This window comes from Hypanus sabinus, chromosome X1 (genome assembly GCF_030144855.1).
Source record: "Hypanus sabinus isolate sHypSab1 chromosome X1, sHypSab1.hap1, whole genome shotgun sequence".
Taxonomy (NCBI): Eukaryota; Metazoa; Chordata; class Chondrichthyes; order Myliobatiformes; family Dasyatidae; genus Hypanus; species Hypanus sabinus.
The window spans coordinates 33,001,602-33,018,051 of NC_082738.1; the positions used below are offsets into that span (position 1 = coordinate 33,001,602).

Here is a 16,450-nt window from a genome sequence, read left to right on the forward strand (position 1 = left end):
AGTATTCACTGAGATCTTTAACTTCTCGCTTTGGCAGACTGAGGTACCCACCTGCTTCAAGCAGGCTTCAATTATACTGGTGCTTAAGAAGAGTGTGGTGATCTATGTTGATGCCTATTATCCAGTAGCACTTACATCCACAGTGGTGAAGTGATTTGAGAGGTTGCTGATGAAACATATTAACTCCTGCCTGAGAAGTGACTTGGATCTGCTCCAATTTGCCTACCGGAGCAACAGGTCCACAGCAGATGCCATCTCATTGGCTCCTCACTCAATCCTGGAACATCTGGACAGGAAAGATACTTTATCCACTAAAGCTCATTCCCTCAAAATAATCAATAAGTCCAAGACCTTGGCCTCAATATCTCCTTGATTGGATTCTTGATTTCCTCACTTGCAGACCCCTGTCAGTTCAGATTGGTAACAACATCTCCTCCACAATCTCCATCAGCACAGGAGCACCACAAGGCCGTGTGCTTAGCCCCCTGGTCTACTCACTTTACACTTATGACTGTGAGGCTAAGTACAGCTCCAATGCCATATTTAAGTTTGCTGATGTCACCACTGTCGTTGGCTATATCAAAGGTAGTGTTGAATCAGCATATAGGAGGGAGATTGAAAATCTGGCTGAGTGGGGCCACAACAACAACCTCTCACTCAACGTCAGCAAGACCAAAGAGCTGATTATAGACTTCAGGAGAAAGAAAGCAGAGGTCCATGAGCCACTCCTCATCGGGGGATCAGAGGTGGAGAGGGTCAGTAACTTTAAATTCCTCGATCTTATCATTTTGGAGGACCTGTCCTGGGCCCAGCACACAGGTGCAATTACAAAGCAAGCACAGCAGCACCTCTACTTCCTGAGGAGATTGCAGAGATTTGGCATGACATCTGAAATGTTGTCAAACTTCTATAGACGTGTGGTGGGGAGTATATTGACTGGCTGCATCACAGCCTGGTATGGAAACACCAATGCCCTTGAACAGAAAATCCTGCAAAAAGTAGTGGATTTGGTCCAGTCCATCGATCACAGGTAAAGCCGTCCCAACCACTGAGCATATCTACACAAAACGCTGTTACAGAAAAGCAACATCCATCGTCAGGAACCCCCACCACCAAGGTCATGCTCTCTTCTTACTGCTGCCATTAGGAAGAAGGTTCAGGAATAGTTATTACCCCCTCAAACATCAGGCTCCAGAACAAAATTTGAATTGAATTGACTTTATTTTTTACATCCTCCACATACATGAGGAGTAAAAATCTTTATGTTACGTCTCCATCTGAATGTGCAAATTATAGTAATTTGTAATAAATAGTATGTACAGTAAGATATACAACCAAAAGGGGATAACATCACTCATCTTCACTTGCCCCACCATTAAGTTCCCACAACCAATGGTCTCACTTCAAAGGACTCTTTATCTCATGTTCTTGATATTTATTCATATTTGCATTTGCTCAATTTGTTGCCTTCTGCACTCTGGTTGATCTTTCATTGATCCTTTTATAGTTACTATTCTATAGATTTCCTGAGTATGCCCACAAGAAAATTTACTTTAAACTTTATTAACTTGGTCCTTACGAATATCAGATTCCACGAGTTCATGGTCATTCTCCCTTTATGAAATCCAGATTGGCATACACTGGTCTTGCTAATGTTCCACTACTCTCAATAAATTAAGAAAGCCTTGCTATAACAATTCGTTCCACTATCTTACATACATGTGACGTTAGCGAAACAAGTCTATAATGGAAGGATTTGGTTGATCCTTACCATATTTCAATTTAGGGATAACAATGCTAATTTCCAGGAAGCAGGAAGTTACCCTTCAACCCATACTTTAGTAAAAAGTCCCAAAACCAACATAAGTTTCGAATCCAATAACATATTATGCCAGTAGATGTCGTTCGCAAACCCATTAATTCCCAGCACTTGGAGGACAACCTCCAGCGTGCATTGTGGGATCAGCCAATAGCCAGTCTGTCTGTGAGGAATGGGGTGTTCACCCATTGATGTTCAGTATGCATGATCGGGTGAAACTTACGAGAACAATAATGCGGCAAAACTAGTTCTTGTGTCACCGGGTCGCAATGCCTGCTGGGAGATGTAGTCCGCATCATTAATACCCCCCCCCCCGCATCATCAACGGCAATTAGATTAGAGCCCCCGTTTTGGGGGATCGGCTAATCAACAAAGCCGGTCCGCAGGTGACGGATGATTGGGCTTTGCCGGGAAATATAATTCGCTTTCCCTTTGGCTCCCAGTTCCGGGGTTGTACTGCAATCCTCGGCATGTACAGACTCTGTCCGCATTGGTGTCCGCAGTGCCTCCTGGGAGATGGAGTCAGTACTTATTAACTCTCAAAGCACTAAGTGCAAAAGGGCTACATCTCCCCAGCGTGCATTCGGTATCAGCCAACCGGGGAGCTGGTTTGCGTATGACGAACGCCCGCTGTGCCTGCTGTGAGATGTAGTCTTAATTTTCAGTAACTCTGAGCGCTAGGTAGAACTACAATTCCCGATCTCCCTCGGCGGAGAAGGGGGTGGGGCTGCCCGAACCGGCATCGCGTGGCCTCGCTGCGGCAGTTCTCCGCTTGCATCAGCCGCAGGCACGGTTTAAGCTATGGCCATCAAGCTGTTCCTCAGCCCCGGGGTCCCTGGCAACTTGAAGGTGGTGGCTGCTGTGGAGTTGACAGGGGTCCGGCTCGATCAGAAGCAAATCTCCCCGAACGGTGTGAATGGGATGAGAATGGGAAGGGTGGAGGTTGGTGGGAGGAGTGTGGGGTAAGGGGACTGTGCGGACGGGGGTTCTGGTGAGGGGAGTATGGTGAAGGGGGTGTGGTATTGGGTGGTGAGGGTGTTGGTGAAGGGGAAGAGTTAAGAGAAGGTGGTGTGGTGAGATGAGTGTGGGAATATGGCATGGGTGGGAATGGGGAAAGGAGTGGCGAGAGGGAGGTGGGGAGAAAGGTGATTTGGAATAGGGGGTGAGAGGGTGAAGGAAGGAAGGTTGGAGGGGAGGGAGAGGAGATGTTGGAAGGGTGGAGGGGACTGGGGCAAGTGGTGACAGTAGACAAGTTGAAGGAGGAGCAGGGAGAAGAGTGGGGCAGTTTGAAAGAGGGAGATGGGAGGTTAATGGGTAGGGGATGGGAATAGAGAGAAGTGGTGCAAGAGGGGAGAGTGAAGGGTGGGGGCAGGAGAGGTGATTGGGGCAGAAGGCAGACAGGAATGAGGAAATGGCTGGGGTGGAAAGGAAGGGAGATGAAAGAAGGCAATTTTGGTGAAAGGTCAGCTGAAGGCACAGGAACCCTCGGTGCAGGAGAGTCCTGTGTGCCTTTTGTCTCATGGTAGATCCTGTCCAGGGAAGCAGAGGGACCCCAGTGTTGGAGCAAGGTTAGTCTGGAGGAGGGGGAATGCAGTACTCTTGTGGAACCACTGACTCTCTCTTTGTCTCCCTCCAGAGTGCGTGGTGCCTTACCTGTCACAGCCCCGACATCCTGCCCTACAACTCCCAACTGGAGACTTCATATTCTCCGGCAATGCAATTTGTCAGTGAGTATAAAGAGGAGAGAGTTGGGTTTGTCTCACTCTCGATTGGAAGAAAAATTTCCAGGTGTGAAGAGCTTCCCCTCCTCAACACTCCGGTCTTGTGTCCCATTTCCGCGGGTTCCCTGCCCTCGAGTCTGCCGTGGGAAAGGTGCTGTTAAACAGAGGAATCTACAAGAATGTTATAAACACAGATGCTGGAAATCCAGAGCAACACACACAAAATGCTGGAGGAACTCAGCAGGTCAGGCAGCAACTATGGAGATGAATAAACAGTTGACATTTTGGGCTAGGACCCTTCGTTGGGACTGGAAAGGAAGGGGGCAGAGGCCAGAATAAGAAAGTGGGAGGAGGGAAAGGAGTACTAGCTGGCAGGTGATGCATGTTATCTCAAGCTCCAGCACGCTGAGCACTGGGTGAATGGGTGACATATCAAATGGTGCAAGAACAGCAACCTAAATCTCAACATGGACGAGATAAAAGAGATGATTGTGGATTTCAAGAAGACACAGATTAGCCACTCTTTTGGACATCAATAACTGCTGTGGAGAGGGTGAAGAGAAAGTTTCTTGGTGTGAGCATAACAGATAATCTAACCTGTACCCACAACATCTCACTAGCCAAGAAGGCTCAGCATCGTCTATCTCTACTGAGGAGATTGAGGCATGCAAGGCTTCCCGCCCCCATTTGAGTGACTCCGTAGAAACTATCAAGAGTGTCCTGTCTGGCCGCATCAGTGTGTGGTACAAAAGCTGTAAGACCCTACAGAGGCTAGTAAAAGCAACTGATAGGATCACCAAGGTCTCCCCCCCCCCCCCCCCCCTATTTGTGACATTTACTGGGAGCACTGTATATGAAGAACCCAAAGCGTTGTTCAGGGTTCTCACCACCCATCCCACCATCTCTTTGACCCATTACAAAGAGGAAGGAGGTACAGGAGCATCAGGACCAGGACTGCCAGACTGGGTGACAGCTGTGAGACATTACCGAGGTCTCGTCATCAGGGCAGGGAGCTGTTTATCAATTTCTCCAACTCCTGGTAATTTGTCTCCCTTCCCCATCTGTCTTTATCATTCCCCTTTTTGGCTTCCCTCTTGCCCCTTCTCCTCATCTGCCCATCACTTCCCTCTGGAGCTGCTGCTCCTCCTCTTTCTCCCATGGCCTACGCTCCTCCCCTATCAGATTCCTCCTTCAGCCTTTTACCTCTTGACCTAATCCCTCCCAGCTTCTTCATCTCCACCCCACTCTCACCTGTCAGCTTGTTCTTCTGTCTTCTTTCCCCTGCCCTGATGAAGGGTCTCGGCCCAACATGTTGAATATTCATTTCCATCCACAGACATTGCCTGACCTGCTGAATTCCTCCGGCATTTTGAGTGTGCTCTGAGGATGTTGACTGAACTTGGACTGAGTTTTGGAGACGTTGCAGCTTCGTTGGCTCTGGCTCAGTGGGGTAGGGAGTCTCCTTTGCTGATTTGCATTCTTTTTCTCTTCCCCACCCCCACCCACACCTTGCAAGGTACCTGTTCACAATCAGCGGGAAGTTGCCAAGTGATGCCACAAATCGGTGGCTTGAGTGGGAGGCAACGCAACTGCAGGTGAGTCGGGTGTGAGTTTGATTCCTATGTGGAATGTGCAAAGCGTAAAACAATAAAAGACGTAGTTGTAAGACAAAATGGTGTCAGCTTGGAATGTGGAGACCTGGGTGCACGTTGCTGAGACTGGCTGCAGGTGAAGACTTGCTAATGCTGGGATGTTACCACTCACCTCCCCAGCTCTAATGTCAGCTTCCCTCTGGTATTGACTGTTAGTACTATTCTGTTTCTTTACAATCACTCTGCCTTCTTCCTTGTTTTTATTAAGCATCATTTTTACTTCTAGTATTTTGTTCTTTATATAACTGTAATAAAGTAATTCTTCTAACCTTTAACACTTACGTAGGCACTCCTTTGTGGGTGCCTCTTGTTGCCGAGTCAGGAGAGAACCAGGAACACAATTTCAAAGTAGTTTTGTTACACCTGGGGAGGCAGGTGGTAATGGCCCAGCGATATGAGTCCTGCCCTGGTGCGGGGAGGAGTGGATTGGGCTGGAGTGGTTACGGAAGTGGTAGGTGTACAATGCCCTGAGTAACAGCATCAAACCCTCCCTGTTTCTGAGCTCCAGCTCAGTATCAAGGAAGTTCAGTGGACCGTTTGCCTCTCTTAACCATCAGCTTTACCTGCTGGCAATTGTTTTGCAGTTCTGCGTCTTGTTTTCAGCAAATGGGGCTCGACAGCTGTGTTTCGGGGCTCACCTGGGGGAAGGAAAACTGATCTGAAACCTCTGCTGTGCACACTCACTGGGAAGGCTTCAGGAGAAACCCTGGTTGGGGGGGGGGGGGGGGGAGAATCCAGAGCTGGAGTCCCAAAGATAGTCCTTCATTGAGTTCAATGCTGACTGGCAACTCCTGCGTCGCCACTGGTGCCGAACTGTACCAGTCTCTCCTGTTCCTTTCGATTCATCAGCTGCTTGGAGAAGGGGAGCCTGCTGTTCATACCATACTGCACTGACTCAAGTACCACATTGACCCTGACTAATGGAGGGCCTCCGTATCTCCCTGTTTCTCCTGCTCTGCTGGCTGAACCCTCTGACAAACTTCTACAGACATACAATACTGTTAGGTGCCGAACCATCGCGGTCTAGAACAGCAATTCAATGTGCAGGAACATTCAGAAGCTGCAGAGAGCAGTGGACTCTGCCCAGTACATCATGGGCACCTCCTCACCACCATGGGTAGTGTCTACAGGAGGTGCTGCCTCAAAAAGGCAACGTCCCTCCCCCAGTGTACCATGGTGATGCTAATTTTTATGCCATTTATACCCGTCACAGTGGACAGCATCAGTGCCTTACTATGGCAACACTGTGCAATACAGTGGACTTTTTCTTGATTCTAAGTGTGTCCTTTCTTTGTAAAACAAAATAGTGTGTAATTTATAATTTTCTTGTGAATATTGCCTATCCTTACTGATTGCGGCCTGTTGGTCAGAGTGTCAAGGGTCCAGTTGAAGAGGGAGCCGTTAACTCCCAGAGTCTAAAGTTTGGTGAGAAGTTTGTTTGGTACAGAAGCCTGAAGTCCCACACCACCAGGTTCAGGAACAGCTACTTCCCTTCAACCATTCGGTTCCTGAACCAACCGGCACAACCCTGATCACCACCTCAGTACAGCAACACAGTGACCACTCTGCACTAGAATGGACTTTTACTTGTTTGTGTTCTTTCTTGTAAAAAGTGTTTTAAAAATTTGTACTGTTCTTGTGTGTGTTGTCTGTCTGATGCTGTGGCAAGTTTCTCAGTGAATTTTGGCTCTCATGTTTCACAGCCGGTTGTGTGTGGAGCACTGCATGCAGAGCTGGTACAGGGCAGGAGAAAGGAGGAGGCTGCGAAGATGGTCAGCAGGCAGCTGACACACCTCGACCAGGCTCTAAGCAGCTCGGTGCTGCCCTGCCTCACCTCGGTGAGTGTCTCCACCCCCGCAGCACACCCTCACCACTTTCCCTCCCTACTCCCTGTCCCTCCATCCCTCTCTTCTTGCTGTCCCAGCTCTTCTGTGGAGGGGGAAAGGTCCCCACCACCGTGGGATGACGGAAGGCTCCCTCACTGGAGCTTTCAATTCGGGTCCTGCTGATCAGTCAGAGTGATCCTAGCCCCATGGATCATTCAGGGTGGGGAGCTGGTAAGCGGTTCATTAACTGGCCACAAGGTGAAAGAGTATGCAAAGCTAACGCTGGGCACAGAAGTGGCAAATGCTGTTTAATCTACATAAATGTGCGGGAACTTAATTGGCGAGATGTGATATGGGAATGTAAATTGGTTTATTATTGTCATGTATTCCAAGGTACAGTGAAAAACAGTTTTGCATACCGTCCATATCATTTAGCACATATTAGTATAGATGGCATACGAAACAATGAGTAAACAACAGAATGTAGAATAAGGTGTTACAGCTATGGGGAAAGTGCGGTGCAGGTAGACAATAAGGTGCAACGTCATAACAAGGTAGATTGTGATGTCAAGAGTCCATCTTATTGTTCCAGGGGTTCATTCAATAGCTTTATAACAGCAGGGAGAAATAGCCCTTGAACTGTGATGAGAAGGGAGTCCTTCAGCTAGAAAGTGGTGGATCAGTGGGATTTGCCACCCTCGTTGAGATGCAGTGAAGGGTTTGTCTTACAAACTGTCCATACAAATTGGAACATTGTACAGCTTCTGAAGTACAAGATCATAATAAACCAAGAGTCTGTCTTATTGTACAAGAGGTCCGTTCAAGAATCTGATAACAGTGGGATAGAAAGTGGTATGTGTTTTAAGGCTTTTGTATTGTCTGCCTGATAGGAAAGGGAGAATGCGTGGAGTGGGTGGGGTCTGTGATCTGCATTACTGAGGCTTTGAGAAGTGTAGACAGTCTGTGCTGTGCTGAGCTGGGTCCACAACTCCACACAGTTCCATGCGGTCACGGGCAGAGCAGTTGACAAACCAAACCGTGAGGCATCTGGATAGGATATGTTCTATAAAAATGGATGAAGGTCAAGTTGATCGCTTAACAAACAGCAAAACTTGTTCCTCCTATCTCTCAAAGGACACAGTGACTGTGGCTGATATTGTGGTCTGGGGAACTCTCTATCCACTCCTAAAGGATGATTTGGGACTTCAAGGTATCGTTGGTTTGTTTATTATTGTCTCATAACAAGATACAGTAAAAAAAAGCTTTTACGTTGCATGCCATCCACTCAGATTGTGCCTTACAGGGGAAAGTGCTGTACCACAAGGAGGTAGATTCTGAGACCAAGAGTTTGAGATATCCATTCTAGTGTATGACAACAGTAAGCTTGAAGCTGTCCTTGAGTCCATAGATCAACACACACAAAGCTGGAACAACTCAGCAGGTCAGGTACCATCTATGTATGGAGGGGAAAGGAGAGCCGACTACTCAATACTCACCTGGATTCATCTATCAACTCCTCCTCCTCCCTCAATTATTTTATTCTGGTTTCTGCACCCTTCATTTCCAGTACTGATGAAGGGTCTCGGCCTGAAATGAGTTCCTCCAGTGTTTTGTGTCTATTGTTCAAGATTTTCAACATCCACAGTACATAGAAAACAGAACATTACAGCACAAGTACAGAAAAATTGCCTGCATGTGGTCCATATCACTCCATTGCCTGTGCATTCATGAGCTGATTTAAATTTCTCTTGAACACCACTGGCATATCTGCTTGCACCTCCATACCTGACAGCCTTCCACTCCTGATGTATAAAAAAGAAACTTCCTCTGCACGTTCCCCCTCACATTTAAATGCAAATTATTTGGTATTTGACATTTTTATCCTGGGGAGGGAGGAAGACTCTGTATCTCTCATAACTTTATAAACCTATCCTAGGTCTCCTTTCTTCCTCTGATTCAGAGGAAATGGCTCCCAGCCTGTCTGTGCTGATCTGATGCTACATAGCTGCCATGCTGCAGCAAGTAGCTTTCTCATTGCATGTGCATACATGTATTTGAATCTGCAGGAACATATGAAGCTGCAGAGAGCAGTGAACTCTGCCCAATACATCACCGACACATCCCTCCCCACCATGGGTAGTGTCTACAGGAGGTGCTGCCTCAAGAAGGCAACATCCATCATCAAGGATCCCCACCATCCGGGCCATCCCATCTTCTCACAGCTCCCATCGGGCAGGAGGTACAGAAGCCTGAAGTTCCACACCACCAGGTTCAGGAAAAGTTACTTCCCTTCAAACATTCAGTTCCTGAACCAACCGGCACAACCCTCAGTACAGCAAGACTGAATGTTTGAAGGGAAGTAGATGATGGACGTTGCCTTCTTGACTCAGCACCTCCTGTAGACACTACCCATGGTGGGGAGGGATGTGTCTATGATGTATTGGGCAGAGTCCACAACTCTCTGCAGCTTCTTGTGGTACCAGCCTGTAATGCAACCAGTCAGGAAACAGTACATCTGTAGAGGTTTGAGTGTTTGCTGACAATTCTAACCTCCTGAGAAAGTGAAGATAGTGGCATGCCTTCCCTGTGGTTGCATCTATCAACAATTCATTAACAGCCAGGAATTTTGAGCTGCTGCCTCTGAGTTTAAAACTGCTGATAGTGATTTTCTCTCTCTCTCTCTCTCTCTCCCCGCCCCCCCCCCCCCATTTAAATGCACCCCTTTCTCCACAGACGAGTTTGTGACCCTGAGTGAGTGGTTTCGGCGCATGTCCTGCACAGGACCCTGCCTCGCAGCTGCAACTGCTGTACTGGAGGGGCAGGGGCTGCAAGTCTTCAAGCCCCACTTGCAGAAGCACGCCCCTCCCTCGCAACCAGCAGAGGAGCTTCCTGCTGACAGGACTCAGGTACAAACTGGTGTGTGTTTTGCATGTCTCCCCTGTGCGTTTTCCCTGGCTGCGCTGGGTTTTTCCCACATCGCAGTCAGGCGCAGGGTCTTTGGGTAAGAGGTTGCTGCGAGTTTTCATCGAGGTTACCTTGCTATTCCCTTTTGTTTTGAAATTTTAAGTAACTATGTCTTTGCACTGTACCACTGGCACAAAACTCCAAACTTCACAGTGACAATAAACATGATTCTGGGTGGGGGGGAATTCATAGAGATCTGCCAGTTATCACAAGCTCAGCATCAGTAGAGAGTGGGACAGCAGAGAAACAGACCCATCAGCCCTTTGTGCCCTGACAACGTCTTTGTCTGTCTCCACCAGTCCCATTTCTCTCCTTTAGGACCCTGTCCTTCCTCACTCTGCCTGTTTCCACAACATCCCTTGGCAGTCCATTCTAAGCACCTACCACACACTCTTTTCAAAATCAAAACCTGTCCTGCACATCTCTCTTGAACCTGCCTACATCCCTCACCTTAAAACAGTGCCCCCGGTATTAGACAATTCAACACAGGAGGGGAAACGATGCCAACTGTCTCCTCTACCTCTGCCTCTCATAACCTTTTAAACTTTTAGCAGGCCTCCCCCTCCGCCGCTCCAAAAAAAACAACCCAAGTTTGTCTAATCTCCCTTTATAGCTCATGCCCTCCAATCCAGGCAACATCCTGGTGAGGCTCTTCTGCTCCCTCCAAAGCTTCTCTTTAAAGGGACGACCAGACCGAATGTGATACTCCAGACGCATCCTGACCACAGTTTTATACAGCTGCATCGTGACTTCCTGACTCTGAAACTGAATGCCCCGATTGAAGAAGGAAAGTGTGCTGTATGCCTTTATTTTTCTTTTGGCATCCTAACCACTCGCAGGGAAGTGTGGACCTGGATTCCAAGATACCTTTGTACATTGGAGTTGGTTTATTATTGCTGCATGCCCAGAGTTCAAGTTTAATTGTCATTCAACCACACAGTGTTCCTCTGCAGCCAAGGTGCAAAGCACAGTACCAACAGTCACAAAGCACATATAATTATGATAGCAGAACGACGTAGAGTTACAAAAAGAACATTTAAAGTTTAATAATACGCCCAAGTCCCTGTAGGTGAATGGTGCACAAGTGTTATCCCGGAGCCCCATGTTTTGGCAAGAACAGCCACATGGCGTAGTGTACCCGCAGACAAAGGCAGTCCAGCTGATCTCCCACTGAACGAACACTGGAGGGCAGCCTCCAACCCAGCGCCGAATTCAGCGTCTCCTTCCTCAGCAGACTCAACAGGCAACCCCAAGGCGTGAATGAGGGCCTGGTCCGTGCCACAACTAAGGCAGCTTCCCCGCTGTCAGTCTTGCCAGTGAATTGGACTCTTTAAGTATTCTAGATTACCAATGTTCACCAGAGTCTTGCAATCACAACAAAAACGTCCCGCATCATCCGTTGGATGGCGCACAGCCACTGACACCTTCCGTGAGTGGCTGAAGCAGGCTGCAACATCGGTGGATTGTGAATTAGTTTATTATTGTCTCATGTACTGAGTACAATCTTACACACTGTCCATTCAGATGAGATCATTACACAGTGCATTGAGGTAGAACAAGGTAAAGCAATAACACAATGCAGAATAAACTGTCACAGTCACAGGGAAAGTGCAGAGCAGGATTAAACAATGAGATACAAAGGTCACAACAAGCTAGGTTGTGAAATTGAGAGTCCACTTATCTTACAAAGGAACTATTCAATAGTTTGGTCACAGTGGGATAGAAGCTGTCTCTGAGCCGGATGGAACGCGCTTTCAGGCTTTTGAATCTTCAACCCGATGGGACGGGGGGGAGAGAGAATGTCTGGGGTGGGAGGGGTCTTTGATTATTCTGGCTGCTTCTCTGAGGCAGTGAGAAGTGTAGACAGAGTCCGTGGAGGGGAGGCTGGTTTCTCTGATGTGCTGAGCTGTGCCCACAACTCTCCGCAGTCTCTTGTAGTTACGGGCAGAGCAGTTGTCATACCAAGCCGTGAAGTATCCAGGCAGAATGCTTTCCATGGCACATTGGTTAAGGACCAATGGGGCACATGCAGAATTTCTTTTGCCTCTGAGGGAAGTAGAAATGCTGCTGAGCTTTCTTGGTCGTGACAGCAACCTGGTTGGATCAGGGCAGGCTGCTGGTGATATGTACTCCTGGGAACTTTGATCAGCGTTAACTTGGTCAAAGAAACCCAGCGACACTCAAGTGAAACCATCCAACTCAAGCTATTTGCATACTAGTAACACTAAAGTGAATGGGGTGCACAAACCTGTTGAACTGGCATTCATATCTCCCTACGTTTGGCTTGTTAAATCTTTTACAGAGCAATCCCATTCCAAAATGGTTATTTTCCTTTTCTATAGGAAACAAACACACTCTCTCCTCACAAGTGGAGGACATCAGTGCAATAAACAAATCGACTTGTTCAGGAGTGGCAAAGTGACCATTTTGGGAAATCTGATCATTTGGCTGGTTCTTCTCCTGCTCCATTAGTCTTGATAGACCATGGATTTGCGCCTTGGAAAGTTTCCAGGGAAACTTTATGGAAGACCAGCATTTGCCCAAGCTGCAAGTCTCCCCTCTCCATGTTGTCCAAGGGAAGGGCATTAGGACCCATACAGCTTGGGACGACCTGGTGTCGTCGCAGAGCAATGTGTGGTTAAGTGCCTTACTCAAGGACACAACACGCTGCCTCAGCCAAGGCTCGAACTAGCAACCTTCAGATCACTAGATGAATGCCTTAACCACTTGGCCACGTGCCAACACAGTCCTCCTCCTACCTGCATACAGGCAGAGGCTAAGAACAAGGCTTCAGAGATTAGGACAACAAAGAGGTGGTGGCAGGAGGCAGAGGAGCAGCAATGGGATTACTTCAAGTCAGTGTGACTGGGCCGTGTTGAAGGACTTATCTGTGGATCTGAATGAAAGCACAATGGTTGTCAGACTTTGTTGAAACGAGTGTGTTCCCACAAAGTCATTCGGTCTTCCCCAACCAGAAGTCCTGGATGAACCATGAGATCTGCAATCTGCTGAGGGTCAGATCTGTGTTGTTCAGGTCTGGCGATCAAGTAAAATAAGAGGTTTAGCTATGATCTCGTGCAAAGTAGCATTTCCCGACTAAACTTGAATCGCAGAAGGATGCTGGACAGCTGTAGCAGGGATTGAATGCTGTCATCTCCTACAAAGTGAAACCAAGTGACATAGGTGACAACAAGGCCTCATTTTGAGATGAGCTCAATGCCATTTATGCTTGCTTTGACCATCAAAATGTGGAAGTGCTTTCACAAACTCCCAGCCCCCGATGACCCTATGATTGCAGTCTGTGAGGCCAAGCTGAGAGTATCATTCAGTAGGGTAAACCCATGGGAATCATCTGGCCCAGATGGCTGAGTACTAAAGACCTGTGCTGATCAATCAGGTGGCGTGTTCACCAATATCTTTGATCTCTCGCTTTGCCCTCTGAGATACCCACCTGTTTCAAAAAGGCTTCAATTATGCTGGTCGTGAAGAACTGGTAACCTGCCTCAATGACTGTCATCTAGTTGCACTTATATTCACAGTGATGAAGTGCTTTGAGAGGTTGGTGATGAAACATCAACTCCTGCCAGAGAAGCAACTTCGATCCACTCCAACTGGTCAACAGCAGATTCCATGTCATTGGCTCTTCACTCAGTCCTGGAGCATGTGGACAGCAAAGGTGCACACATCAGACGATCTTTATCGACTACTGCTCAGCATTCAATACCATCATCTCCCCAAAGCTAATTGGTAAGCTTCAAGACCTTGGCCTCAATACACCCTTGTGCAATTGGATTCTCAATTTCATCACTTGCAGACCCCAGTCAGTTTGGATTGACAACGATATCTCTTGCACAATCTCCATCAGCACAGGAGCACCACAAGACTGTGTGCTTAGCCCCCGCTCTACTCGCTTTACACTGATGATAGTGTGGTTAAGCTCAACTCCAATGCTGCATTTAAGTTTGCCGACGACACCACTGTTATGAGCCCATTCAAAACTGGTGATGAATCAGCGTACAGGACGGGATTGAAAATCTGACTGAGTGTTGTCATGACAACAACCTCTTGTTCAACGTCAGTAAGACCAAGGAGCTGATTATTGACTTCAGGAGGATGAAACCAGAGATCCATGAGCCACTCCTCATCAGAGGTGGAGAGGGTCAGCAACTCTTCGTCTCATATGTATTGCTTAATTTTTTATGTTTTTGTATTTGCACATTTTGTTGCTTTCACATGTTTATTGTTTAATTGCTTTGTGCTGGGTGTGGTCTTTTGTTCATTCTAATGTTCTGTTGTGTTTCTTGGATCTACTGTGAATGCCTGCAAGAAGATGAATCATGATTGCATATGGTGATTTTGATAATAAATTTACTTTGAACTTTTTTTAAGTTTTGATAGAGGTTTGTAAGATAGACACAGATTCGGCAGATGCTGGAAAGCTTAAGCAACTTACAAGATGCTGGAGGAAGTCGACAAGTCGGGCAGCATCTATGGAGAGAAATAAAGAATCGGCGTTTTGGGTCTTCTGGTCTGGAAAGGTGGGGGGGGGGGTGCAGAAGCCAGAATAAGAAGGGGGAAAGGAGAATTATTACAAGCTGGCAGGTGATAGGTGAAGCCAGGTGAGGGAGAAAATTGGTAGGTGGGAGAAGGGGATGAAGTAAGAAGCTAGGAGGTGATAGGTGGAAGAGGTAAAGGGCTGAAGAAGGAGGGATCTGATAGGAGAGGACAGTGGACCACAGAAGAAAGGGAATCCGAAGGGAGTGATGGGCAGGTGATAAAAGAAGAGACATGAGGGTAAACAGAATGGGGGAGAAAAAGAGGGCAGGATGAAAAATGACTGGAAGTTAATGAAATCAATGTTCATACCATCAGACTGGAAACTACTCGGATGGAATAGGAAGTGTTGCTCCTCCATCCTGAGTTTGGTATTGTGGCAATAGAGGATGCCATAAATAGACATCTGAATGGGAATGAGAAGTTGAAATGGGAGATCCTGCTTTTTGTGGCAATCGGGGGGAGGTGCTCAACAGAGAATTTGAGGCACAGATGAACAGCAGTGTCTTTTCCCCGGTGTCAAAATGATTAATACTAGAGGTCTTACGTTTAAGATGTGAGGGAGAAAGTTTTATTTTACCATATGTGGTGTTGCAGGCAGGTACTATAGAAGTGTTCAAGAGGCTCTTCAATTATCAAATGTTCAGGGGATGAGGGATATGGATATCATGTAGGCAGAAGGGAATAGTTTAGTTAGGTGTTTAATTGCTATTAAAATTAGTTTGGAACAGCAAAGACGAGTGGGACAAGTTTTTTTTTACACAGGATGATTAGTACTTGGAATGTGCGGCCAGGGGTGGTGCTGGAGGCAGATACGATAGATGGGTTTAAGAGGCTGTTAAACAATCACAGGAATGTGCGGGGAATGGGGGGGGGGGGGGTGTAGATCATATGTAGGCAGAAAGGGTTTAGTATAATTCTGCTTTGTATTTGGCACAGAGATTATGGGCCAAAGGTCCTGTTCTGCGTTCTGTTAACCTCATAGATGGGGTCAATATTCAAAGTATTTTCCCCACAGTGTTGAAGTTTGGAGGGGGAATAGTTTTCCACCCTGAGGGGTGCTGGGGTCTGGGGTGGTGGTGCAGGCACAACGTTGGAGAAGAAGAGCAAGTTTTGGGGTGGGTGTAGATAGTCACGGTCACTCTTTCCCTTTGGAAACAGCACCACCTGTTGGACCTGTTGTTTGTTTTTGGAAATCGAGAATGAGGTGTAAAACTTGCTGATTATAGCTGATTTATTATTCAAAGAATGAGCATCAAAATGAAGTCAAGAGAAAGTTGTGATTGTCCCATACTTACACATCTACAGGTGATGATATAAAGTGCATTAAAAAGTTAAACGACAAGAACAATAATAACAATTCTGCGTTCTGATCCCACACCTCACACTACAGATAGATACAGCGGGAAAAGAGCCTGTTTCTGTGCTTTAAAACTTTATGGCAAAATAATCCTCTGGTCAAATTCAGTTCAAAATCAAAGTAAACTTATTATCTATCTACAGACTTGTTAGTAAATACTACCTTGGGATTCATTTTCTTGCAGGCATTTACAGGGAAAAAATACAATATTTTACAAAAAAAACTATACATAAATGGTCAAAGACTGAGAAACACCATTGTGCAAAAGAATACAAACTACAATAAAAAATAATAGAACATGAGTTGCAAAGAGTCCTTGAAAGTTGGTCTATAGGTTGCAGAATCAGTTCAGGGTAATTGTGAATGACTAGATCTCCTGTTAGGGAATGAGACGGGGCAGGTGACAGAATGTGTGTCGGGGAACACTTTGCAACTAGTGATCATAATTCCATTAGTTTCAAGATAATTATGGAGAAAGATGGGTCTGGTCCTCAGGTTCAGATTCTAAATTGGAGAAAGGCCAATTTTGATGATATCAGAAAGGATCTAGCAAG

At 46.7% G+C, this 16,450-nt stretch overlaps 1 protein-coding gene across 2 annotated transcripts in view; it reads left to right on the plus strand.

Moving 5' to 3' along the window:
• The first annotated feature begins 2,520 nt into the window (after nucleotides 1–2,520).
• mars1 (methionyl-tRNA synthetase 1) overlaps nucleotides 2,521–16,450 on the plus strand; it is a 49,814-nt gene continuing 35,884 nt past the window's right edge. Inside the window, exons 1-6 of one of the 2 annotated variants that reach the window (XM_059956264.1) lie at nucleotides 2,521–2,729; nucleotides 3,456–3,546; nucleotides 5,057–5,135; nucleotides 6,896–7,030; nucleotides 8,153–8,228; nucleotides 9,752–9,924. In XM_059956264.1, the coding sequence (XP_059812247.1) occupies nucleotides 2,621–2,729; nucleotides 3,456–3,546; nucleotides 5,057–5,135; nucleotides 6,896–7,030; nucleotides 8,153–8,228; nucleotides 9,752–9,924 (663 nt within the window). In that variant the 5' untranslated portion in view covers nucleotides 2,521–2,620. The remainder of the gene's footprint in view (nucleotides 2,730–3,455; nucleotides 3,547–5,056; nucleotides 5,136–6,895; nucleotides 7,031–8,152; nucleotides 8,229–9,751; nucleotides 9,925–16,450) is intronic. The other variant, XM_059956263.1, reaches the window with a different exon arrangement.